General features: G+C 44.3%; 1 protein-coding gene across 1 annotated transcript in view; it reads right to left on the bottom strand.

The window, feature by feature from the left end:
* LOC106568943 (homer protein homolog 3) overlaps positions 1–24,625 on the bottom strand; it is a 57,860-nt gene that overhangs the window by 13,331 nt on the left and 19,904 nt on the right. The window contains exons 4-6 of the mRNA XM_014139805.3: positions 18,463–18,619; positions 17,035–17,166; positions 16,760–16,867 (exon numbers count right to left, since the gene is read on the bottom strand). Of these exons, the coding sequence (XP_013995280.1) occupies positions 16,760–16,867; positions 17,035–17,166; positions 18,463–18,619 (397 nt within the window). The remainder of the gene's footprint in view (positions 1–16,759; positions 16,868–17,034; positions 17,167–18,462; positions 18,620–24,625) is intronic.

Here is a 24,625-nt window from a genome sequence, read left to right as displayed (position 1 = left end):
GAAATAAAACAACAGTAAAAAGACATTTGAAAATAAGAGTAGCAAGGCTACATACAGACACCGGTTAGTCGGGCTGATTGAGGTAGTATGTACATGTAGATATGGTTAAAGTAACTATGCATATATAATAAACAGAGAGTAGCAGTAGAGTAAAAAGAGGGGTTGGCGGGTGGTGGGACACAATGCAGATAGCCCAGTTAACCAATGTGCGGGAGCACTGGTTGGTTGGGACAATTGAGGTAGTATGTACATGAATGTATAGTTAAAGTGACTATATATATATAAGATAAACAGGGAGTAGCGGGGGGGAGGGAGGGCACACAATGCAAATAGTCCAGGTAACCATTTGGTTACCTGTTCAGGAGTCTTATGGCTTACGGGGTAAAAACTGTTGACAAGCCTTTTTGTCCTAGACTTGGCACTCCGGTACCGCTTGCCATGCGGTAGTAGAGAGAACAGTCTATGACTGGGGTGGCTGGGGTCTTTGACAATTTTCAGGGCCTTCCTCTGACACCGCCTGGTGTAGAGGTCCTGGATGGCAGGCAGCTTTGCCCCAGTGATGTACTGGGCAGTACGCACTACCCTCTGAAGTGCCTTGCGGTCGGAGGCCGAGCAATTGCCGTACCAGGCAATGATGCAACCGGTCAGGATGCTCTCGATGTTGCAGCTGTAGAACCTTTTCAGGATCTCAGGACCCATGCCAAATCTTTTTCGTTTCCTGAGGGGGAATAGGCTATATCGTGCCCTCTTCATGACTGTCTTGGTGTGTTTGGACCATTCTAATTTGTTGTTGATGTGGACACCAAGGAATTTGAAGCTCAACCTGCTCCACTACAGCCCCGTTGATGAGAATGGGGATGTGCTCGGTGCTCCTTTTCCTGTAGTCCACAATTATCTCCTTAGTCTTGGTTACGTTGAGGGATAGGTTGTTATTCTGGCACCACCCGGCCAGGTCTCTGACCTCCTCCCCATAGGCTGTCTCGTCGTTGTCGGTGATCTGGCCTACCACTGTTGTGTTGTCAGCAAACTTAATGATGGTGTTGGAGTTGTGCCTGGCCATGCAGTCGTGGGTGAACAGGGATTACAGGAGGGGACTGAGCACGCACCCCTGAAGAGCTCCGGTGTTGAAGATCAGCGTGGCAGATGTGTTGCTACTTACCCTCACCACCTGGGGGCGGCCCGTCAGGAAGTCCAGGATCCAGTTGCAGAGGGAGGTGTTTAGTCCCAGGTTCCTTAGCTTAGTGATGAGCTTTGAGGGTACTATGGTGTTGAACGCTGAACTGTAGTCAATGAATAGCATTCTCACATAGGTGTTCCTTTTGTCCAGGTGGGAAAGGGCAGTGTGGAGTGCAATAGAGATTGCATCATCTGTGGATCTGTTTGGGCGGTATGCAAATTAGAGTGGGTCTAGGGTTTCTGGGATAAATGGTGTTGATGTGAGCAATTACCAGCCTTTCAAAGCACTTCATGGCTACGGATGTGAGTGCTACGGGTCTGTTGTCATTTAAGCAGGTTGCCTTTGTGTTCTTGGGCACAGGGACTATGGTGGTCTGCTTGAAGCATGTTGGTATTACAGACTCAATCAGGGACATGTTGAAAATGTCAGTGAAGACACCTGCCAGTTGGTCAGCACATGCCCGGAGCACACGTCCTGGTAATCCATCTGGCCCCGCAGCCTTGTGAATGTTGACCTGTTTAAAGGTCTTACTCACGTCGGCTACGGAGAGCGTGATCACACAGTCGTCCGGAACAGCTGATGCTCTCATGCATGCCTCAGTGTTGCTTGCCTCGAAGCAAGCATAGAAGTGATTTAGCTCATCTGGTAGGCTCGTGTCACTGGGCAGCTCGCGGCTGTGCTTCCCTTTGTAGTCTGTAATAGTTTGCGAGCCCTGCCACATCCGACGAGCCTCGGAGCCGGTGTAGTATGATTCAATCTTAGCCCTGTATTGACGCTTTGCCTGTTTGATGGTTCGTCGCAGGGCATAGCGGGATTTCTTGTAAGCTTCCGGGTTAGAGTCCCGCACCTTGAAAGCGGCAGCTCTACCCTTTAGCTCAGTGCGAATGTTGCCTGTAATCCATGGCTTCTGGTTGGGGTAAGTACGTACAGTCACTGTGGGGACGACGTCCTCAATGCACTTATTGATAAAGCCAGTGACTGATGTGGTGTATTCCTCAATGTCATCAGAAGAATCCCGGAACATGTTCCAGTCTGTGATAGCAAAACTGTCCTGTAGTTTAGCATCGGCTTCATCTGACCATTTTTTTTATAGACCGAGTCACTGGTGCTTCCTGCTTTAATTTTTGCTTGTAAGCAGGAATCAGGAGGATAGAGTTGTGGTCGGATTTACCAAATGGAGGGCGAGGGAGAGCTTTGTACTCGTCTCTGTGTGCGATGATTGGGGACCCCAGCCCGTGCCACCTCCCCTCTTGCCCCCCTCCCCAGATGTTTGCTGTGACAATGGCCAATCAGGGTTCGTCACTGGTAAGCTAAGCCCCGGAACCCAGAGTGGACTGGGCTTCAGGCAAACGTCAGCACTTAAACACATTGTTTCTACCCAAAGTTCTACGGTGTCAAGAGTGTCGTGTCCTCCACATGGGAGCAGAATTAAAAGAGTCCCTTCCCCCCCTAGTCAGATACACAGTTGTTGAGAATGGTGAAAATGAAAAAAGACAAGAAAAAATAACCATATTCCCACAGTCCACACTTTATGGGAGACGTGCTGTCTGTCTTGACCAGTAGCTCGCATGTGCAGTGTTGCCCTGGAATATGCAAACAGTGACATTGGGGTACAGGCTACAATTAGTAGTGCATCCCACACGTTGTTGTCAGAGTGGTTCCTACGTCCTATTTTAGACCTGTGTGCCCTAAACAAGCACCTCAGAGTCTACAAATTCAGAATGCTCAGGAACAGCTGGTTATTACAGTCAGTGCGCCCAGGCGATTGGTTCACCTCCATCAACCTGAATGACGCATACTTTCATATGGCCATATCACACGAAGTTCCTTGAGGTTCCATTTCGAGGCTGTAGCGTGCGAGTTTCTGGTCCTCACTTCCATGCGTTCCCTCTCGCCTCACACTTTCACCAAATTTGTGAAAGCAGGTTTGGCACCTATGTGGTGCCTGGGGCTGATGGTAGCAGAGTCGAGGTAGCCGGTGCTGTTACACACATCCATGCTGGTTTCCCATGTTCAGTCTCATAATGAATCAAGAGAAGAGCTGTTTATCTCCATCTCGCATTCCATTTCTGGGTCTCGAAGTTAGACTCAGTTGAGAATCGTGCGTTCTTGTCCACGCAAAGGGAGGACGGATTCCGATTTTGCTTGGCCCAATTTCAGCTAGGTCACACACAGTGCCTGCGCCTATTATGGATGACGGCTTCTATGATAGCCGTGGTTCTCCCCGGGCTGTTGCTGATGCAACCTCTCCAGTGGTAGGTGATAGATACCCGCTTGGACGCATCGCGCCACCTAAACCGGTCACTCCGGGTGTCCCCATCATGCCTATGGGCGCTGGCTCAGAGTAGGGACCCACGGCTGTTGTTGCTGGGGACCTCCATGGGTCCAGTTTTATCCCGCAAGGTGATAAAGACAGACGCATCTCCCCGAGGGCGGGGTGCGCTGTGCGAGGGCAGTTCAATTCTGGGGTTGTGGACAGTGTTGCAAAACTCGGTGCACATCATTTACCTGGAGCTTTTGACAGTGTAGATAGAGTACTCAAGTGCTTTCTCCAATTGTTGGCAGGCCGGCATATGCTGGTGAGGACCGACAGCGGGACAGTGGTTGCATACATCAACAGACAGGGAGGGGTGCGGTCTCGCACCTTCTTATCCTTGGCTTGCTCCCTACTGCTGTGGAGTGCAGCGCACTTTCCCTCGCTCCGGGTGATGCATCTCCCCGGGCAGGGCTGACAGATCTTTCTGCATCGTGAGAAAACGCACATTGTTGGCTGTTTTTCTCAATAAGGGACCTGAATGCTCCATTGGGAACGGATGCTCTTGCGCACCAGTGGCCTCGGAACCTCCTTTACGCATTTCCCCCGTGGAACTGATTCAGCCCACGATTAGGAGGGTGCGTAGTTGATCCTTACGGCTCCCGTTGGCCCAAACGACCTTGGTTCGCAGAGATCATTCGCCTTTAGGCGAGGACCCGTGGCAACTACTGGTGCGCAGCGACCTGTTGTCCCAGGAGCAGGGACAGTTCTGGCACCTGTGGCTGGTGATTTTGAATCTGTGGGCTTGCCGCCTGAAAGATCCAATCTGATGTCAAGGGGTTTACCTCTGAACGTTATGCACCCACAAACTCCCCATAGCTGTGTTGTACCTCCTTTCTCTCATTCAGGGAACAGTATTTATAGTCACTATGTTTTTGTTTATTTTTCAACTTTCTTTCTAGCTGAGGCTACATATATAATGTCCTGACTTTACCATCCTTGATGGAAAGTATGATTATTATATCAATGTAGTCTAGCGTTATTTAGCAAAATATTCCCTACCCGTCATGGTTTATACGTCATCCTTTCAGTTACATTGCTCCTATCTTAACTTCCTGTTACATTATAGGTTTGCCATGGGAAGTGAATTACATCTACCCCCTTTTTTCCTCTGAGAGTCCACACTGTGGATCTTCCCAGGCTCTGTAGCCCTCTGTCACAACAGGAGTGTCGGAGAGGCTGAGGTCACCAGAGGATATTACCAGCTAACAACAAACGTTCCCACAGCTTTAGATAACGTTCCCTTAAACGAGAAGTTCTTTTTTTACAACCGAATCTACATTTTTGTAAATGGTATGTTATAGAAGGTACCAGACACCTTTTTTGTGATTTCACTTGTTTTTGAGAAACTTACCCCAAACAGCAAATCACTTCCTCATCCTTGTTGTGTAGTATGGGGGCCCTGAAAATGAACCTCAACAAAGGATCCAAAAACACTAAAATACGTCCTTTTAGAAACGGCAAAGCTCTCAGTATATAGTGATGCAGGTCGTTCCGAACCCTATCTGCAAGTTATATTCCATTTTGTTGCGACTCGAGCGATACCTCTCTGTCCATTTGACATGTAGCTGCCAAAAATAACGGAAACACTTGAGTAAATGAGGGATACAAAGTATATTGAAAGCATGGGGTGCTTCCACACAAGAAGTTCCAGGCGTAAAATCTACGCCAAGGCGCATTGAACCTGTTCTGTAGACTCGTGGTGGCCCAACCCTATTAAGACTCTTTATGTTGGTGTTTCCTTTATTTTGACAGTTACCTATAGCAGCAGGCTAGATGAGAATGGGACAGCTGGATAGGGGAAACGGTTCGAGTCGCAAAAAAAAGGAATATAACGCTGCAGAAAATGGAATGACACAATTTTATGTGTACAATATCTAAAGACCTGGATCACAACACTGAGTGCTTTGACATTTCTAAAAGGATGTATCGGTGTTTTTGGAGCCTTTGTTCATGTTTTTTCAGGGCCCCCATACTGCACAACGAGGATGAGGAAGTGATTTACGGTTTGGGGTAAGTTTCTCAAAAACAAGTGAAATCACAAAAAGGTGTCTAGACCCTTCTATAATATCCCATTTACATGAAAAATTTAGATTTGGTTGTTAAAAAGAAAACTTCTCCTTTAAGTCTCATTAGGTTATTACCTAACGTTTTCATAGGAATGTTTCAGTGATGGGCAAGGACTGTGTCTGAGACCATTCCCTTAAAGGCCCAGTGCAGTCCAAAACGTGATTTTCCTGTGTTTTATATACATGTCCACACTATGAGGTTGAAATAATACTGAAATTGTGAAAATGATAATGCCCATTTAGTGTGACAGCAGTTTGAAAAGACTTCCTGAAATTTTTGCCTGTTTTGGTGGGATGGCGTTTTGGTCTGCCTAGCGAGGTCACCATTATTATACAATGTAGAAAATAGTACAAATAAAGAAAAACCCTTGAATGAGTAGGTGTATCCAAACTTTTAACTGGTACTGTATATACACTGCTCAAAAAAATAAAGGGAACACTTAAACAACACAATGTAACTCCAAGTCAGTCACACTTCTGTGAAATCAAACTGTCCACTTAGGAAGCAACACTGATTGACAATAAATTTCACATGCTGTTGTGCAAATGGAATAGACAACAGGTGGAAATTATAGGCAATTAGCAAGACACCCCCAATAAAGGAGTGGTTCTGCAGGTGGTGACCACAGACCACTTCTCAGTTCCTATGCTTCCTGGCTGATGTTTTGGTCACTTTTGAATGCTGGCGGTGCTTTCACTCTAGTGGTAGCATGAGACGGAGTCTACAACCCACACAAGTGGCTCAGGTAGTGCAGCTCTTCCAGGATGGCACATCAATGCGAGCTGTGGCAAGAAGGTTTGCTGTGTCTGTCAGCGTAGTGTCCAGAGCATGGAGGCGCTACCAGGAGACAGGCCAGTACATCAGGAGACGTGGAGGAGGCCGTAGGAGGGCAACAACCCAGCAGCAGGACCGCTACCTCCACCTTTGTGCAAGGAGGAGCAGGAGGAGCACTGCCAGAGCCCTGCAAAATGACCTCCAGCAGGCCACAAATGTGCATGTGTCTGCTCAAACGGTCAGAAACAGACTCCATGAGGGTGGTATGAGGGCCCGACGTCCACAGGTGGGGGTTGTGCTTACAGCCCAACACCGTGCAGGACGTTTGGCATTTACCAGAGAACACCAAGATTGGCAAATTCGCCACTGGTGCCCTGTGCTCTTCACAGATGAAAGCAGGTTCACACTGAGCACATGTGACTGATGTGACAGAATCTGGAGACGACGTGGAGAACGTTCTGCTGCCTGCAACATCCTCCAGCATGACCAGTTTGGCGGTGGGTCAGTCATGGTGTGGGGTGGCATTTCTTTGGGGGGCCGCACAGCCCTCCATGTGCTTGCCAGAGGTAGCCTGACTGCCATTAGGTACTGAGATGAGATCCTCAGACCCCTTGTGAGACCATATGCTGGTGCGGTTGGCCCTGGGTTCCTCCTAATGCAAGACAATGCTAGACCTCATGTGGCAGGAGTGTGTCAGCAGTTCCTGCAAGAGGAAGGCATTGATGCTATGGACTGGCCTGCCCGTTCCCCAGACTGGAATCCAATTGAGCACATCTGGGACATCATGTCTCGCTCCATCCACCAACGCCACGTTGCACCACAGACTGTCCAGGAGTTGGCGGATGCTTTAGTCCAGGTCTGGGAGGAGATCCCTCAGGAGACCATCCGCCACCTCATCAGGAGCATGCCCAGGCATTGTAGGGAGGTCATACAGGCACGTGGAGGCCACACACAATACTGAGACTCATTTTGACTTGTTTTAAGGACATTACATCAAAGTTGGATCAGCCTGTAGTGTGGTTTTCCACTTAAATTTTGAGTGTGACTCCAAATCCAGACCTCCATGGGTTGATAAATTGGATTTCAATTGATTATTTTTGTGGGATTTTGTTGTCAGCACATTCAACTATGTAAAGAAACAAGTATTTAATAAGATTATTTCATTCATTCAGATCTAGGATGTGTTATTTTAGTGTTCCCTTTATTTTTTTGAGCAGTGTATATATTCACACTATGAAGTTCAAAATAATGTGAAATTGTGAAAAGTATGATACTGCCCTTTTAGTGTAAGAGCTGTTTCAAAAGACTGCCTGAAATTTCAGCCTGTTTTGGTGGGATGGCGTTTTGGCCTTCCTTGTGACATCACGGTTGGTTCCCAACCGCTCTGCCAATAACAGGTCGTTTTCAGTTTTCCCCTCCCCACTCAGATCACTCTTAGACACTTTAAGCAAAATTCCTGCTTGAGAAATTGCCCTTTGCTAAGAAGCTTTGCTTGTTTCTTTTTTTTAACCATTTTAATTGAAAATAATCGCAGTAAAGTACTTAATTGTTACCCAGAAATGATTTGACAGAGATAAAAAACGCTGCATTGGACCTTTAATGTCAAACAGAACTTACCCAGAATGTGGTTACGATGTTCTCAGAAAATTCAATATTAAATGTGATAGACATGTTTCATGGAACGTTGCAAGAATATTAATGTGCCTTGTTTTCTGAGGGTTAGGAGAATATTCTATCAACGTCACACCTAAACATACACAGTATTAATGTTCTAGACATGTTTCATGGAAACATTGTGTCCAATAACGTTTAAAAGATCAGGTGTTCTGTCATGATCCCCTGGAGGTTTTTGTCTAGTTCCAAGCTTGTTCCGGGGACGTCCCTAAAGAAGTTTTTAGGACTTTGCCTGATGTTCCCAAATAAACCCCCCCCCCCCCCCTTGTTACTGTTGCCAAGACAAACAAGGCCCTGATTGGTGAACCACTAATCTATGTATTGTCCTTGATCACTATGATAAAAAATACATATATTCTTGAGTGTACTTTTAACAGAACTGAGATTTACTTCAAAGTGCAAAGTGTAGCAAATCAGGTGAAATCAGTAATTAGCTAGGTTTCTATCCAATTAGTAACAGATTTCCATGCAAATATTCAAAAATCGACATAAAGAAAACATTTGCATTTTCCCACCAGTGGTGCGTTTCCACCAAACTGACTTGTTGCAGATAAAGAAGTGTGTGATGATGTAATGCACATAAAAAGGTACTTTTTCACTTTCGTTTTCACCTACCGAATAAAAATGTAAAGTTCAATGTGTTTCCATCACATTTTCACCGCTACTGATAGTTTTGTCAGATAAACTGTTGCGTTAATGGTAAATGTGCCCACTCTGGTCTGGACACGTGCGCTCTAGCCAACAGCTTGCAGATACAAGATTAGCTAAGATTAGCCTGATAAGATTAGCCTGATAAGATTAGCCTATTAAGATTAGCCTATTAAGATTAGCCTATTAAGATTAGCCTATTATGGATAAGAGCAAGATTATTTTTAGTTGTCAAACTTCAGCCAAGCATCGATGATCATGTCACCAGAATAAGACCCTCGATATTTATTGGAAAGCAGCATCAAGCTCATAACTGTGTACTTTCACCACCCTGTGAAGTTCAACATAACTTATTTCATCTGCAGCCTAATAAACGGCATGCGTTCCTGAATCGTAGTGGGAGGACCACACAACATGTCGCGTGACTCCACGTTTAGAACATGATGGTTAAACCATGTCGAACGAACAAATTGTCTATCGACAATTATGAAATTGTACTGACATTTTCTGTTTCCATCAGCCCGGTCATGACTTTTTTCATGCGTCAGTTAATTCATCCACATGACATGGTAGATGGAAGCCTGGTTACAGACATGGTGGCGTAGCTGGATGATCGGAATCCTTTACTTTTTACATTTTTATTTCACCTTTATTTAACCAGGTAGGCTAGTTGAGAACAAGTTCTCATTTGCAACTGCGACCTGGCCAAGATGAAGCAAAGCAGTTTGACACATACAACAACAACAGAGTTACACATGGGATAAACAAACATACAATCAATAATACAGTAGACAAATCTATAAACAGAATGTGCAAGGTAGAGGTAGAATAAGAGAGGTAAGGCAATAAATAGGCCATGGTGGCAAAGTAATTACAATATAGCAATTAAACACTGGAATGGTAGGGTGTGCAGAAGATGACTGTGCAAGTAGAGATACTGGGGTGCAAAGGAATGCTGTGAACCAAGAGGTTGTGGGGACATAATAATGACTGTAATAATGACTGTATACATTCACAATGTAATAATGAATGTCAAATATGTAAGTTGAAAGAACAGTGTGGGTTCCCCTAACCTTGCCAACAGACAAATAGCGTCCAATGGATCAGTGGTTCACTAATCAGGCCCTTGATGGGCTCGGCATCAGTAACAAGGGGTGCTGTGTAATGAAACATTTTTATTTAAAAAATGTAGAACATATCGTTGGGACCATCAGGCGAAAAATGTCTTAAGGGACGTCCCCGGAAATAGCCAGGAACTAGACAAAAACCTCCAGGGGATCATCGTTTTTTAAAAGTTCTTGGACACAGGAATGTCATTGCAATGTTCCAATGAATCGTGTATAGAACACACACACACACACACACACACACACACACACACTAATATATATAGTACAAGTCAAAAGTTTGAACACACCTACTCATTCAAGGGCTTTTCTTTATTTTTACTATTTTCTGCATTGTAGAATAATAGTGAAGACATCAAAACTATGAAATAACACAATAATAGAGTAACCCAATTTTTTTTTAAACAAATCTAAATATATTTTTGACTTTAGATTCTTCAAAGTAGCACCCTTTGCCTTGATGGCAGCTTTGCCCACTCTTGGCATTCTCTCAACAAGCTTAACCTAGAATGCTTTTCCAACAGTCTTGTAAGAGTTCCCACATATGCTGAGCACTTTTTTGCTGCTTTTCCTTCACTCTGCGGTCCAACTCATCCCAAACCATCTCAATTGGGTTGAGGTCAGGTGATTGTGGAGGCCAGGTCATCTGATGCAGCACTCCACCACTCTCCTTCTTGGTCAAATAGCCCTTACACAGCCTGGATGTGTTGGGTCATTGTCCTGTTCAAAAACAAATAATAGTCCCACTAAGCCCAAACCAGATGGGATGGCGTATTGCTGCAGAATGCTGTGGTAGCCACGCTGGTTAAGTGTGCCTTGAATTCTAAATAAATCACAGACAGTGTCACCAGCAAATCATCCCCACATCATCACATCTCCTCCTCCATGCTTCATGGTGGGAACCACACATGCGTAGATCATCCGTTCACCTACTCTGCGTCTCACAAAGACACGGCGGTTGGAACCAAAAATCTCAAATTTGGACTCATCAGACCAAAGGACAGATTTCCACCGGTTTAATGTCCCTTGCTCGTGTTTCTTGGCCCAAGCAAATCTCTTCTTCTTATTGGTGTCCTTTAGTTGTGGTTTCTTTGCAGCAATTCGACCATGAAGGCCTGATTCACGTAGTCTCCTCTGAACAGTTGATGTTGAGATGTGTCTATTACTTGAACTCTGTGAAGCATTTATTTAGGCTACAATTTCTGAGGCTTGTAAACTCTAATGAACTTATCCTCTGCAGCAGAGGTAACTCTGGGTCTTCCTTTCCTGTGGCGGTCCTCATGAGAGCCAGCTTCATCATAGTGCTTGATGGTTTTTGCGACTGCACTTGAAGAAACTTCTTAAGTTCTTAACATTTTCCGAATTGACTGACCTTCATGTCTTAAAGTAATGATGGACTGTCGTTTTTCTTTGCTTATTTTAGCTGTTCTTGCCATAATATGGACTTGGGTCTTTTACCAAATAGGGCTATCTTCTGTATACCACCCCTACCTTGTCACAACACAACTGATTGGCTCAAACACATTAAGAATGAAAGAAATGTACAAATTAACTTTTAACAAGGCACACCTGTTAATTGAAATGCATTCCAAGTGACTACCTCATGAAGCTGGTTGAGAGAATGCCAAGAGTTTGCAAAGCTGTCATCAAGGCAAAGGGTGGCTACTACATGGCTACTACATGATTCCACGTGTTATTTCATAGTTTTGAAAACCCTTGAATGAGTAGGTGTGTCCAAACTTTTGACTGGAAATGTATTTAAACTCAGCAAAAAAAAAGAAACGTCCTCTCACTGTCAAATGGGTTTATTTTCAGCAAACTTGTGTAAATATTTGTATGAACATAAGATTCAACAACTGAGACATAAACTGAACAAGTTCCATAGACATGTGACTAACAGAAATTGAATATTGTGTCCCTGAACAAAAGGGGGGGTCAAAATCAAAAGTAACAGTCAGTATCTAGTGAGGCCACCAGCTGCATTAAGTACTGCAGTGCATCTCTTCCTCCTTATTCTCCTCAGTTCTTGCTGTGAGATGTTACCCCACTCTTCCACCTAGGCACTTCCAAGTTCCCGGACATTTCTGGGGGGAATGGCCCTAGCCCTCACCCTCCGATCCAACAGGTCCCAGACGTACTCAATGGGATTGAGATCCGGGCTCTTAGCTGGCCATGGCAGAACACGGACATTCCTGTCTTACACGAAATCACACACAGAACGAGCAGTATGGCTGGTGGTATTGTCATGCTAGAGGGCCATGTCAGGATGAGCCTGCTAGAAGGGTACCACATGAGGGAGGAGGATGTCTTCCCTGTAACGCACAGCGTGGAGATTGCCTGCAATGACAACCAGCTCAGTCCGATGATGCTGTGACACACCGCCCAAGACCATGACGGACCCTCCACCTCCAAATCGATCCCGCTCCAGAGTACAGGCCTCGGTGTAACGCTCATTCCTTCGACGATAAACACGAATCCGACCATCACCCCTGGTGAGACAAAACTGCGACTCGTCAGTGAAGAGCACTTTTTCCCAGTCCTGTCTGGTCCAGCGACGGTGGGTTTGTGCCCACCCGTTGTTGCCGGTGATGTCTGGTGATGACCTGCCTTACAACAGGCCTACAAGCCCTCAGTCCAGCCTCTCTCAGCCTATTGCGGACAGTCTGAGCACCGATGGAGGGATTGTGCGTTCCTGGTGTAACTCGGGCAGTTGTTGTTGCCATCCGTACCTGTCCCGCAGGTGTGATGTTCGGATGTACTGATCCTGTGCAGGTGTTGTTACATGTGGTCTGCCACTGCGAGGACAATCAGCTGTCCGTCCTGTCTCCCTGTCTTAGGCGTGTCACAGTATGAACATTGCAATTTATTGCCCTGGCCACATCTGCAGTCCTCATGCCTCCTTGCAGCATGCCTTAGGCAGATTCACGAAGACCAAAATTACTTTTTGTAATTTTAGGGCACAATTAATTTTTTTCACAAATCATCAAATTTTTTTAAAACATTGAAAATACATATACAGCTAAAAACAACAATGCGTTGTCAAAACAAGTTTACAGAGGTTAAAGATAGTGTGCTTTAGTAATTTGCCAGATTTTGCTTACTGTTATTTTAGACAAAATCAAGACATCAAATATTCTTGTGCTTTTTGTATAAGAACTATTAAATTACAGCTCAATTTGAGCAAATTTAGAATTTGAGCAAATCCTGCGATTAACTTGATTAAATGTTCTAATCATTTAAACAGTCCTACTTATACTGAACAAAAATATAAATTCAACATGTAAAGTGTTAGTCCCATGATTCATGAGCTGAAATTAAAGATCCCAGAAAGTTCCATACAAACAAAAAGCTTAAATTCTCTCTCAAAAAATGTCATCCCTGTTTGTGAGTATTTCTCCTTTGCCAAGGTAATCCATCCATCTGACAGGTGTGGCATATCAAGAAACTAATTAAACAGGTGCACCTTGTGCTGGGGACAATAAAAGGCCACTAAAATGTGACGTTTTGTCACACAACACAATGCCACAGATGTCTCAAGTTTTGAGGGAGCGTGCAATTGGCATGTTGACTGCATGAATGTCCACCAGAGCAGTTGCCAGAGAATTGAATGTTCCTTTCTCTAGCATAAGCCGCCTCCAACATTGTTTTAGATAATTTGGCAGCACGTCAACTGCAGACCACATGTGAACACACCAGCCCAGGACCTCCACATTCAGCTTCTTCACCTGTGGGATTGTCTGAGACTAGCCACCCGGACAGCTGATGAAACTGGAGTATTTCTGTCTATAATAAAACCCTTTTGTGGGGCAAAATGTATTCTGATTGACTGGGCCTTGCTCCCCAGTGGGTGAGCCTTGCACCCAAAGTGGGTGGGCCTGTGCAAAGTCATGTGAAATCCATAGATTAGGGCCTAATGAACTTATTTCAATTGACTGATTTCCTTATATGAACTGTAACTCAGTAAAATCACTGCATGTTGCGTTTATATTTTTGGCAAAATGGCAACCATGTTCTGTGTTTGTTTCATGTGACATTGATGGAATGTTCTCCTAACCCTTAGAAAACTGGACCCATGAATTTTCTTCCAACCTTGCCATGAAACATGTCTAGAACAATAATATATTATATTCTGAGAACATAACAACCATGTTCTGTGTGTTTGGTGTGATGTTGATGGAATATTCTCCTAACCCTCAGAAAACTGGACGCGAATGTTTTTACAACATCTCATGAGATGGGTCTAGAACATTAATATTGTATATTTGACATCAAGGGAATGCTCTCCTAACTCTAAAACATGCTAAATAGATTCTCTAAATAGATCACAGGAACGTTCTCTCTCCCTACAATTGTTAGCTGGGTTAAAAGGATATCAATTTCAGCAGCAAGAACAGTTTGAGGAGTGACTATTATCCTATAATGTTCATCAAACTGAGTATCTCAACCTCGTGAAGATAAAGACAAGATTTTCTGTTTGATTTACTGTCTTGTCATAGCACAATGGTACCCAAACTGGCCCTTTTTAGACGTGAATGGTGAAGGTTGGAAATCAAACACACGAGACCTACCTGTGAGAACTGGAGAAAAGTCGTCCGATAGCAAGAGAATAAAGAACACAGCAATATCAATTCAACATACTGTATATCAGGGCATCTCATACTGTATATCAGAGGTTCCCATGAAGGTACTGCAGTGGGTCCGCAGCCAGATCTCAAAAGATACAAAAATACAGTGCCTTCAAAAAGTATTCATACCCTTTAACTTATTCAGCATTTTCAAAGTAGCCACCCTTTGCCTTGATGACAGATTTGCACAATCTTAGCATTCTCTCAGCTAGATTCATGAGGTATTCACCTGGAATGCATTTCAATGAACAGGTGTGACTTGTTAAAAGTTAATTTGTGGAATTTCTTTCCTTCTTAATGTGTTTGAGCCAATGTGTTGTGACAAGGTAGGGGTGGTATACAGAAGATAGCCCTATTTGGTAAAAGACCAAGTCCATATTATGGCAAGAACAGCTCAAACTGCTGTGTATTTGTGAGACGCAGAGTATGTGAACAGATGACCTCCGCATGTGTGGTTTCCACCATGAAGCATGGAGGAGGTGTGATGGTGCTTTGCTGGTGACACAGTCTGTGATTTATTTAGAATTCAAGGCACACTTAACCAGCATGGCTACCACAGCATTCTGCAGCGATACGCCATCCTATCTGGTTTGCACTTAGTGGGATTATCATTTGTTTTCAACAGGACAATGACCCAACACACCTCCAGGCTGTGTAAGGGCCATTTGACCAAGAAGGAGAGTGATGGAGTGCTGCATCAGATGACCTGGCTTCCACAATCACCCAACCTCAACCCAACTGAGATGGTTTAGGATGAGTTGGACCGCAGAGAGTAGGAAAAGCAGCCAAAAAGTGGTCAGCATATGTGGGAACTCCTACAAGACTGTTGAAAAAAGCATTCCTCATGAAACTGGTTGAGAGAATGCCAAGTGTGTAAAACTGTCATCAAGGCAAAGGGTGGGTACTTTAAAGAATATAAAATATATTTTGATTTGTTTAAAAATATATTTTGATCACTTTTTTTGTTTTTGGTTACTACATGATTCCATATGTGTTATTTCATGGTGTTCATGTCTTCACTATTATTCTACAATGTAGAAAATAGTAAAAATAAAGAAAAATCCTGGAATGAGTAGGTGTGTCCAAACTTTTGACTGGTAATATATATATATATATATATATATATATATATATATATATATATATATATATATATATATATATATATATATACACACATACATTACCAGTCAAAAGTGTATATATATATATATATATATATATATATATATTTTTTTTTTTTAAGGAATATTGCTAACAACAAATTAAATGAATTTTGGCCAATGGATCCATGGAATAAGTTTAGAGTGTGTAAATACAACACAATGTAATATTATTAAATCACAGTATTCCACACCAATTATACATTTCTCAACTCAATATTTATTGTACTCCCCCCCAAAATGTAAATTTGTTTGATAAATGCACTGTAATTTAAAGCTGGAATCCTTCATGGTAAAACTGACACATCCGTTTTTCGATATTACAACAAAGAAGTTACTCCCCTTGGACATCACTGCACGTGCGATAGGAGAGCACAATATGTAGTGCAATGTTTTTTTTTACCATGCTTCACGACGCTCCTCAGCTCTGCAACAAAAACAATAACGGTGGTGAGGCAGCCGGTGGAGCAGCTAGTGGCGCTGTTTCCCCCTACTGCGGATTACATCTTTAAGCTTTAAAACGGTAAAGTTCTCTCTGACACATGGAAACATTTGTAGAATTGCAGGATATTAGCTTTAAAGCTGCAACAACTAAAAAAACTGCCGCACGACAAAAGATATAGAATAACAGGAAATGTGCTTGAAAACTGCAAAAATGTTCTCTCCGATGCCAAGAGGCGGGCCTTTAAAATGTTCCTTCCCGAGACTTGGTTCGTCCGGCCATGCACTGCTGAAGTCATAGTAAAACTCCTTGTATGTCATTTTATATCTCACTCAAGTTGTGTTCTGATTACGAAAGGGTCCCCTGATGAATTTGCTACCACAAAAGGGGTCCCAGGCCCTGCTGTATATTACACATTTTGTTAACATGTGACCACCATAAGCAAAATAGCCTATTGATCAATGCAATTAAATCATTTCAGAGGCTTCTGCGGTGAGCAGACATAACCAGCCAGGCAGAGCACTGGGCTGCATGGGATAATTTTACCATCGCCCTAGATTTCCTCTCACTTTCCTCAGAGACAAGTGACCCAGCTCATCCTTCTTACGCCTTCCTTCCCATGCTTTTTCTCTTTCGCAGCCTGCAGGAGATAGCAGTACCTCAATGTGTACGGCAGGAGTTCCACAGACACTCAAAAGTTCCTCCTCAGAGGCTTTTCTCTTAAAAGCATTCTGTCTGAGCTCACCTGTGGGGCAGCAATGCTGAGGGCTGTGTTGGCCAACTCCATCTTATCCTGGGACTTTTCGCGTGCAAGACGGGCAGCCTCTTTCACCTCCTTAAACCGCTCAGAAAACTGAGGACGGACAAGAGCGAAATGCATTTAGTTTGACATTGCAGTAAGCGTTGGATAATGTACCTAAAATGATCATCGTACAAGATAAATGAGTTGTCCATAATTCAACAACTGAATTATTCTGGGACGCCAGATCCTTATGTAAAGTGAAGTTAGAAGATCTTCACCTGATGCAGCTGCTGCTCTGTAGCGAAGCCCAGGCCGTAGACCGTGTTGGCCCTGCTGTCCGCCCATTGGCCAAACTTCTGTGAGGTCCTGGTGAACGTCATGCTGGGCGTAATGGTGCAGTTAATAATGGCCTGGGGATAGAGGGAGGAGGACATCATTGCTTACTGCAGTAGTAGTTCCTCACCTCACCTGATGAACATCAAACACTATCATATACACCACATTATTGTTCATGTTTGTGCCAAAGTGAGGACTTGTTCTCTCGGACTTTGAATGAAGAGAAGTGAAACATCTGGGATCATAACGGAAGCATCCGTTTGCCTTTTCATAATATCCAAATGGATCGTTTCAAATCCATTGTACAAACAGATGGTTATACACATCTTCTCTGTAAACAGTTATCTCCTTTGGATATGTCTTTTGAGCTTATTCTGATAACATGACATGCCCATCTTTTAGATTGGACTGTGAGTGCATGGCTTGCATTATTTTCAGGGCGTAACAAACAAAATGGCATTTGACTGGCCGACCCTTTCAACAGATTAACAAACATTGCGTCAGGCAGTGCGGAGAAGTGGCTACAGCCCCTCCATTTGGTTTCACGTCACGAGGAAAACACATTAAGCAGACCCATTTATAAACTTCTGCATCAGCTGCAGAATTACTATAATATGACTGACTTAAAACCCCAGAATCAGAGGGCAAGGGAAGCTTAAAGAAGAGGAGCTTTTTAAAGAAACGATTACGAGAGTCAGGGGCAACATGTTTCACATGACATGGTACAAAAGATGACCACGTTGCAAGACAACAGATAGGTGGAATTAGGTTGCTGACCACAGGGTCTGCTGGGAGTGGGGATTGTGGGTCAGACCAGAGGTGTTAAGAGGAGATCAGATAAATTACAGGGCAGCATTGGGGAATCTAAATTCAAAACTTGTGAGGAATCTGTGCCTTGATCTTGTGAGCGCTTTTGGTGACATTGAGTTTCTGTTCACATTCCAGTTCTTATTGACTGAACAATGGCTAAATTGTTTTTAAATTAATAAAAGCCTACAACCACTGATTTTATGTTTAGCATCGTGATCAACCAAGGTCTTTGGAGATGGAAGGATAAATAAGAGTACAGGCAAAAGTAAGAGTGAACACAATCTTAAACAGGCTAATGCTGATCTGCTACACATACCAGACCCATCTTTATCTACTCTCTTTGTCAAACTGTAAATTGCTTTTTTGGCTAGAAGCAAATGATTGTGAACTGAAAGCACCTCTGGAGACCATATTTTCAACCATCCCACAATGTCCTAAAAACATCTCTCGAAAAGGATGTTTCCCTAAATCAGAGCTTTCGACAAGACCACACGTTCACATACTCTAACTGTTGGCCGGTACAGGACAACTGTACAGGACAGCACAGCTGCCTGGCTCACCTTGGTACCGCCCACGCTGATGATGCGGTACACATTCCTGTTGCCGTCGTAGAAGAAGGAGACGGTGACGGCATGCTTACTGGCGGGGATCCAGTTCCTCTTGGTGTTTGGGTCGATCTGGAACACATGGGCCCTGGCGCTGAAGATCGGTTGCTCCCTGGGGCAAGGAGGAGACATGGAGCTAAGCATGTGAAGACAAATCCTGGCCAATAATTTTATATTATTTAACATGGCCAAGCAAATTAGAGTATGTGAAGACTAATGAAAAGACAACTTGACCAAGGTTCACACATTTTTCTAAATAATTATTTTCTTCTCAGTTTAACACAGTTCACTAAACAAATTGACAACTCATGTTTCCGGACAACCCTCATATTCTAATCAAGACCTACTGTTCATTTTCTGATGAATAAGAAAATGTCTGCATTTTCTTTGTGCTTTCGCAGAGGAAAAGCAACCTCCAATTCCTCCCATAATGGAGCATAGCTCCCAAACTTGACTGGCTGCCATAATGCTACAGATGTTGGCATCACCTTCTGGCAGCTCTCTATGTCCTATCCTCATTTGCCAGTGGTTGTGGTTGGCACAAGACCGTTGACTAAAAAGCTCAGAACCTTTGCACAAGTCTCCTCCCAACCCCTGCTCCTGCCAGTGTGACCATGCTAGGTATCCTAGAAACGAGGTAAATATTTCAAAGCAGCAATGCCACTGGTGTTCAAGTTTGGTTTGGCAACTGTGTCACGGAAAATGTAAACCAAACCAAATCTGAATGACAGCAGTGGAAAGATCGTACACAGAGGGGGAGTTAAAGTGCAGTTACTGTGCAATGCAATTAGACAAAGTGGAGAGGCTGCGCCTCATCTATAGCCTGGGAAGACAACTAATCTCTGCAAGAGTAGCCTAAGTATATTTTATTTTTCAATAAGTTGTTGTTGTTGGTATAGTCTGGCTTGGGCAATTCTAGTTAAGTGTTGTCCCTCTACCAAGTAGCCTACTAAATCATTGCTGTTTGAACTGCTGCATGCTCAGTACTTGTGGCTGTGAAGGGTTGTAACATTGACTTGAATGGGTTTCAGGTCAATTTGAGTAGTAGCTTTGTGATAATTGGTGGGTGTGTCTTTTGGAGGGGGTATCTTTCTTTATCTCTGCTAGGTAATCATCAATCAATGCTGAGCGGTGTGTCTCAGCCTGTTGTCCTTCAGTCCCCACACTTTTTGACCTTGACGGAAACATAGATTATCTCAGAGAACACTGCTACTTCGTCATCTGACTATGTGTTCTCTCAGTCCAAGAGCATCTGGTCGTGGCGGTGGTGGCAAAGGGATACTCATTTCTCCTAAGTGGAGATTTTTTATTTCCCTCCTCTCTCACCTGTCCATCTCCTCATTTGAATTCCATGCTGCCACTGTCACTTGTCCACTCAAGCTGTTGTTATCTATCACCGACAGGAGGGGTATACTACAAAGCAGGATCAATAAATTAGCCTGCGAACTTCCATAAAATATTTAAAACTAGATTTTTTGAGAAAGATAAGCTAGAAATGGGCATGGTCCAATTGACTCAACACCAAAAACACATACGTTTAGATTTCTTAATGAACCAGAAAATCAATAGTTATTTCGAGTTGTTTATCAAAGTTATCTGGTTAACTCATTGAATCTTCTTTGTACAGTCGTGGCCAAAAGTTTTGAGAACTTCAAGGAATGCGGTTCAATTGTTGTGAAGAAGGCTTCAGGGCGCCCAAGAAAGTCCAGCAAGCGCCAGGACCGTCTCCTAAAGTTGATTCAGCTGCGGGATCGAGGCACCACCAGTACGGAGCTTGCTCAGGAATGGCAGCAGGCAGGCAGGTGTGAGTGCATCTGCATGCACAGTGAGGCGAAGACTTTTGGAGTATGGCCTGGTGTCAAGAAGGGCAGCAAAGAAGCCAATTCTCTCCAGGAAAAACATCAGGGACAGACTGATATTCTGCAAAAGGTACAGGGATTGGACTGCTGAGGACTGGGGCAAAGTCATTTTCTCTGATGAATCCCCTTTCCGATTGTTTGGGGCAACCCGGAAAAAAGCATGTCCGGAGAAGACAAGGTGAGCGCTACCATCAGTCCTGTGTCATGCAACCAGTAAAGCATCCTGAGACCATTCATGTGTGGGGTAGCTTCTCAGCCAAGGGAGTGGGCTCACTCACAATTTTGCCTAAGAACACAGCCATGAATAAAGAATGGTACCAACACATCCTCCGAGAGCAACTTCTCCCAACCATCCAGGAACAGTTTGGTGACGAACAATGCCTTTTCCAGCATGATGGAGCACCTTGACCTAAGGCAAAAGTGATAACTAAGTGGCTCGGGGAACAAAACACCGATATTTTGGGTCCATGGCCAGGAAACTCCCCAGACCTTAATCCCATTGAGAACTTGTGGTCAATCCTCAAGAGGCGGGTGGACAAACAAAAACCCACAAATTCTGACAAACTCCAAGCATTGATTATGCAAGAATGGGCTGCCATCAGTCAGGATGTGGCCCAGAAGTTAATTGACTGCATGCTAGGGCAGATTGCAAAGGTCTTGAAAAAGAAGGGTCAACCCTGCAAATATTGACTCTTTGCATCAACTTCATGTAATTGTCAATAAAAGCCTTTGACACTATTCCATAGTAACATCTGACAAAAAAATGATCTAAAGACACTGAAGCAGCAAACTTTGTGGAAATTAATATTTGTGTCACTCTCAAAACTTTTGGCCACGACTGTAGTATACCCCTCTGGTGCCCTTGGAGAGTTCCTCAATGTGTTTGACACCTTGATAAACTAATTTCCTGACGATGGCTCACCACTCATTGTACTGGGCGACTTCAACCTCCTGACCTCAATTTCTTTCCACAACTTTACTCTTTAGACCTCACCCATTCCCAGTCCCCTACCACTCACAAGGCAGGCAATGCGCTTCACCTCATTTACTAGAGGCTGTTCGCCTACTAATCTCCTTGCAACCCCCCTCACCCCATCCTCCAACCCTACCTATTTAGCCGACCTAGCTCACTCAGCCTTCCTAGATGGGCATGCACCATCACATTCTTCGCCCTCTCTCTCCCATCACTCTCTTCTCATCTAAATCATTTTCTTTCCTGTTTCCCAATTCTTTCTCTGACCGTACTCTCCTCCCCTTCAGAATCCTATGACTCTCACTATCCCCTTTCCTCCAGGCCGACTCGGCCCTCCCCTCCTGCTGCACGGCGGAGTGACTCACTGCGAGCTCACAGAACAGGGCTGCGGGCAGCTAAGCAAAAATGTAGGAAAACTAATTTTCGGAGGACCTATCATTCTTCCACTCCCTCCACTCTACCTTCTCTTCCTCTGTATGCCCTGCTAAAGCTGCTTTCTATTACTATACATTTCTCTGGAGACCTCCCATTCTTCACTTCCCTCCTCCCTGACCATTGACTCAAGACGGCCAGAGTCGCTTCCCTCCTCAAGAAACCAACACTCGACCCCTCTGACTACAGACCAGTATCCCTTCTTTCTATGCTTTCCAAAACACTTGAGCCTGCTGTCTATGACCAACTCTCTAGTTTTCTCTCTCAGCACGACCCTCTTGACCCTAACCAGACAAGTTTTAAGACGGCTCACTAAACTGAGACCACTCTCCTCTGTGTTACGGAGGCTCTCCGCTCTGCCAAAGCTGACTCTCTCTCCTCTATTCTCATCCTCCTAGATCTACCCGCTGCCATCAACACTGAACCATCACATCCTCTCCACCATCTCAAGGCTAGACGTCTCAGGCTCTGTACACTCCTGGATTGCATCCTACCTGGCAGGTCGCTCCTACCAGGTGACGTGGAGAGGATCTGTGTCTGCACCCCATGCTCTCACTATTGGTGTCCCCCAGGGCTCGTTTCTAGGCCCTCTCCTCTTTTCTCTATACACCAAATCACTCGGCTTGGTGTACACCTCACTTTGCCATACCCACAGTTTAGCTGAACTGACACCACATCCTTCCCAAGTTATCCCATGTCACCCCGCTCCTCTGCACACTCCACTGGCTTCCATTCTAAGCTTGCATCTACTTCAAGACCCTGGTCCATAACTTCAGGCTATGCTCAAACCCTACACCCCAACCCGAGCACTCAGTTCTGCCACCTCAGGTCTCTTGGCCCTCCTACTCCTACAGGGGTCAGCTCCCACTCAGCCCAGTCAAAACTCTTCTCTGTCCTGGTACCCCAATGGTGGAAGAAGCTTATCCAGAGCGACTTATCCCTGCCCATCTTCCAAAAATGTCTGAAACGCTACCTCTTCAAACAAAGAGTATCTCACTAACAAAAAAAACCTGCACTTGTTTTTTCCTACTAGCGTTGAATTTGAGGAATTATTTTTACTTATGACTGTGATATGGGGTTGTCTCACCTTGTCACGTCTTCTCCCACTCCGGCGCTCGACGTCACCGGTTTACTAACCACCGGTTCTGGCAATCCATCATTACGCACACCTGCTTCCCATCATTAGGCACACCTGGACTTTATCAATACCATGACAACTCCCTCTTTATTTAACCCTCAGTTGACATCAGTCCTTAGGTGTTATTGGTTCTCTCTCACGTTCAGTACGCTTCCCATGTTTGTTCTTTGTATCTATTCAGTATTAAACTCACCTTCTGCACCTGTACAGAATAACACCTCACAATATGGAAGCCGCAGAAGATTCAACACTCTTCCAGATGGTTAACGAACAAGGTCATCTACTCCATCAACACCATGACCAGCTGGCAAAACTGGGTACGTTCTCTACCGCCTCGACACCGCCAGCGAGGTTCTCTATACCCCTATCAGAGGGCCTCTTACCACGGGTTGTTACAGTGAGCCAGCCCCCCACCCTACCCATTTTTCCGCCCAGGTCAATGATGTCCAACTGTCCCTTCCAGAGAAATATGACGGTACTCCATCAAAATGCCATGGTTTCCTACTCCAGTGCTCCCTCTATTTCGCCTATCAGACGAGAACTCCCACCACCGAAAGGTCCAAGGTTGCCATGGTAATTTCCCTGCTGACCAGACGGGCGTTGAAGTGGGCTATGGCCGTCTGGGAGAGAGTAAGAGCTGGGTTCCTATGAGAGGTTCATGGCTCTGTCATGACGTTGGCCTCTTTTGGTACAGGGAGGACAGTTGACCCCTCCCTTTTGCACACAATCCACCCTGTGTGTAAAGGGTCGTAAAAACTCTAAAATTCCAGGAGAGTCTCTGGCCACATGGCCCATAGAGAGACACAGGAAATTCTTCCAACTCATAGAATTGGAGAGCCAAGCGACATTTTGTGTTCTGGAGAAGGTATGGAAGATTGGTGAAGAATCCAGCTACGAACTGATCTGCTTGGTACCATTTTGTGATACTCAGAAGAGACAATATAGCCATATTACCATAAAACTGTTTATATAATAGACTCAGTTTAAGACTTGCATTATATGGGTGTATGGAATGTATTAATAAGGATAAAGCTTTTGTAAGACATTGAGATGCTATGTACTGATGTAATGTGATAGAATTGTATTTCTGTAACCAAATCTAACTCAGTCATAGGCACGCCCCAGGGACACATACAGGACCAGGCGTCATTTGACAAGCCTGTTCGATGGGCGCTATAAAACACCCCCTGATTTACATTTCCACAGACCAGGCCTACACTCCGTTGGCTAATAGGTTTTACCTTCCAATTCCTCTACTGAAAGTGAACCATACCACGTGGTTAACTTTTAGACTATTGATACCGACAGAATAAGAACAAGTCTTTGATATTAATTATTAGTCTGCAGCTAAGTAAATTATATCATCGAACGCGAAGACCAACGAAACCACCATTCTATGACGACATTAATGAATGTCGCTCTGAAAGATCCATTCTAACCGAGAGAAAGAGAGAGAGAGAGAGAGAGAGAACGCGGACAAAACTTCCCAACAGAACCGAACTCTCCAACAAAGAACGACGACACACTGAGCGTAAATATATATTGATTGCAATTGTTCCCGAATGAGTGAGCCTTCAATTGTCTATTGTTAATATTAATGAACTCTGTGTAACTTCTGAGCCTGACCGTTTATGATCCATTGTTCAACAGGCCGACCTGCCTGTTTAGCCCACAAGGGCACATTCATATACCAATCCTTTGTGATGATAATTACTG

This window comes from Salmo salar, chromosome 14 (genome assembly GCF_965601325.2).
Source record: "Salmo salar chromosome 14, fSalSal1, whole genome shotgun sequence".
Lineage (NCBI taxonomy): Eukaryota > Metazoa > Chordata > Actinopteri > Salmoniformes > Salmonidae > Salmo > Salmo salar.
The sequence above is the reverse complement of the archived record's forward strand: the minus strand, read 5'-3'. Positions and strand labels throughout refer to the sequence as shown.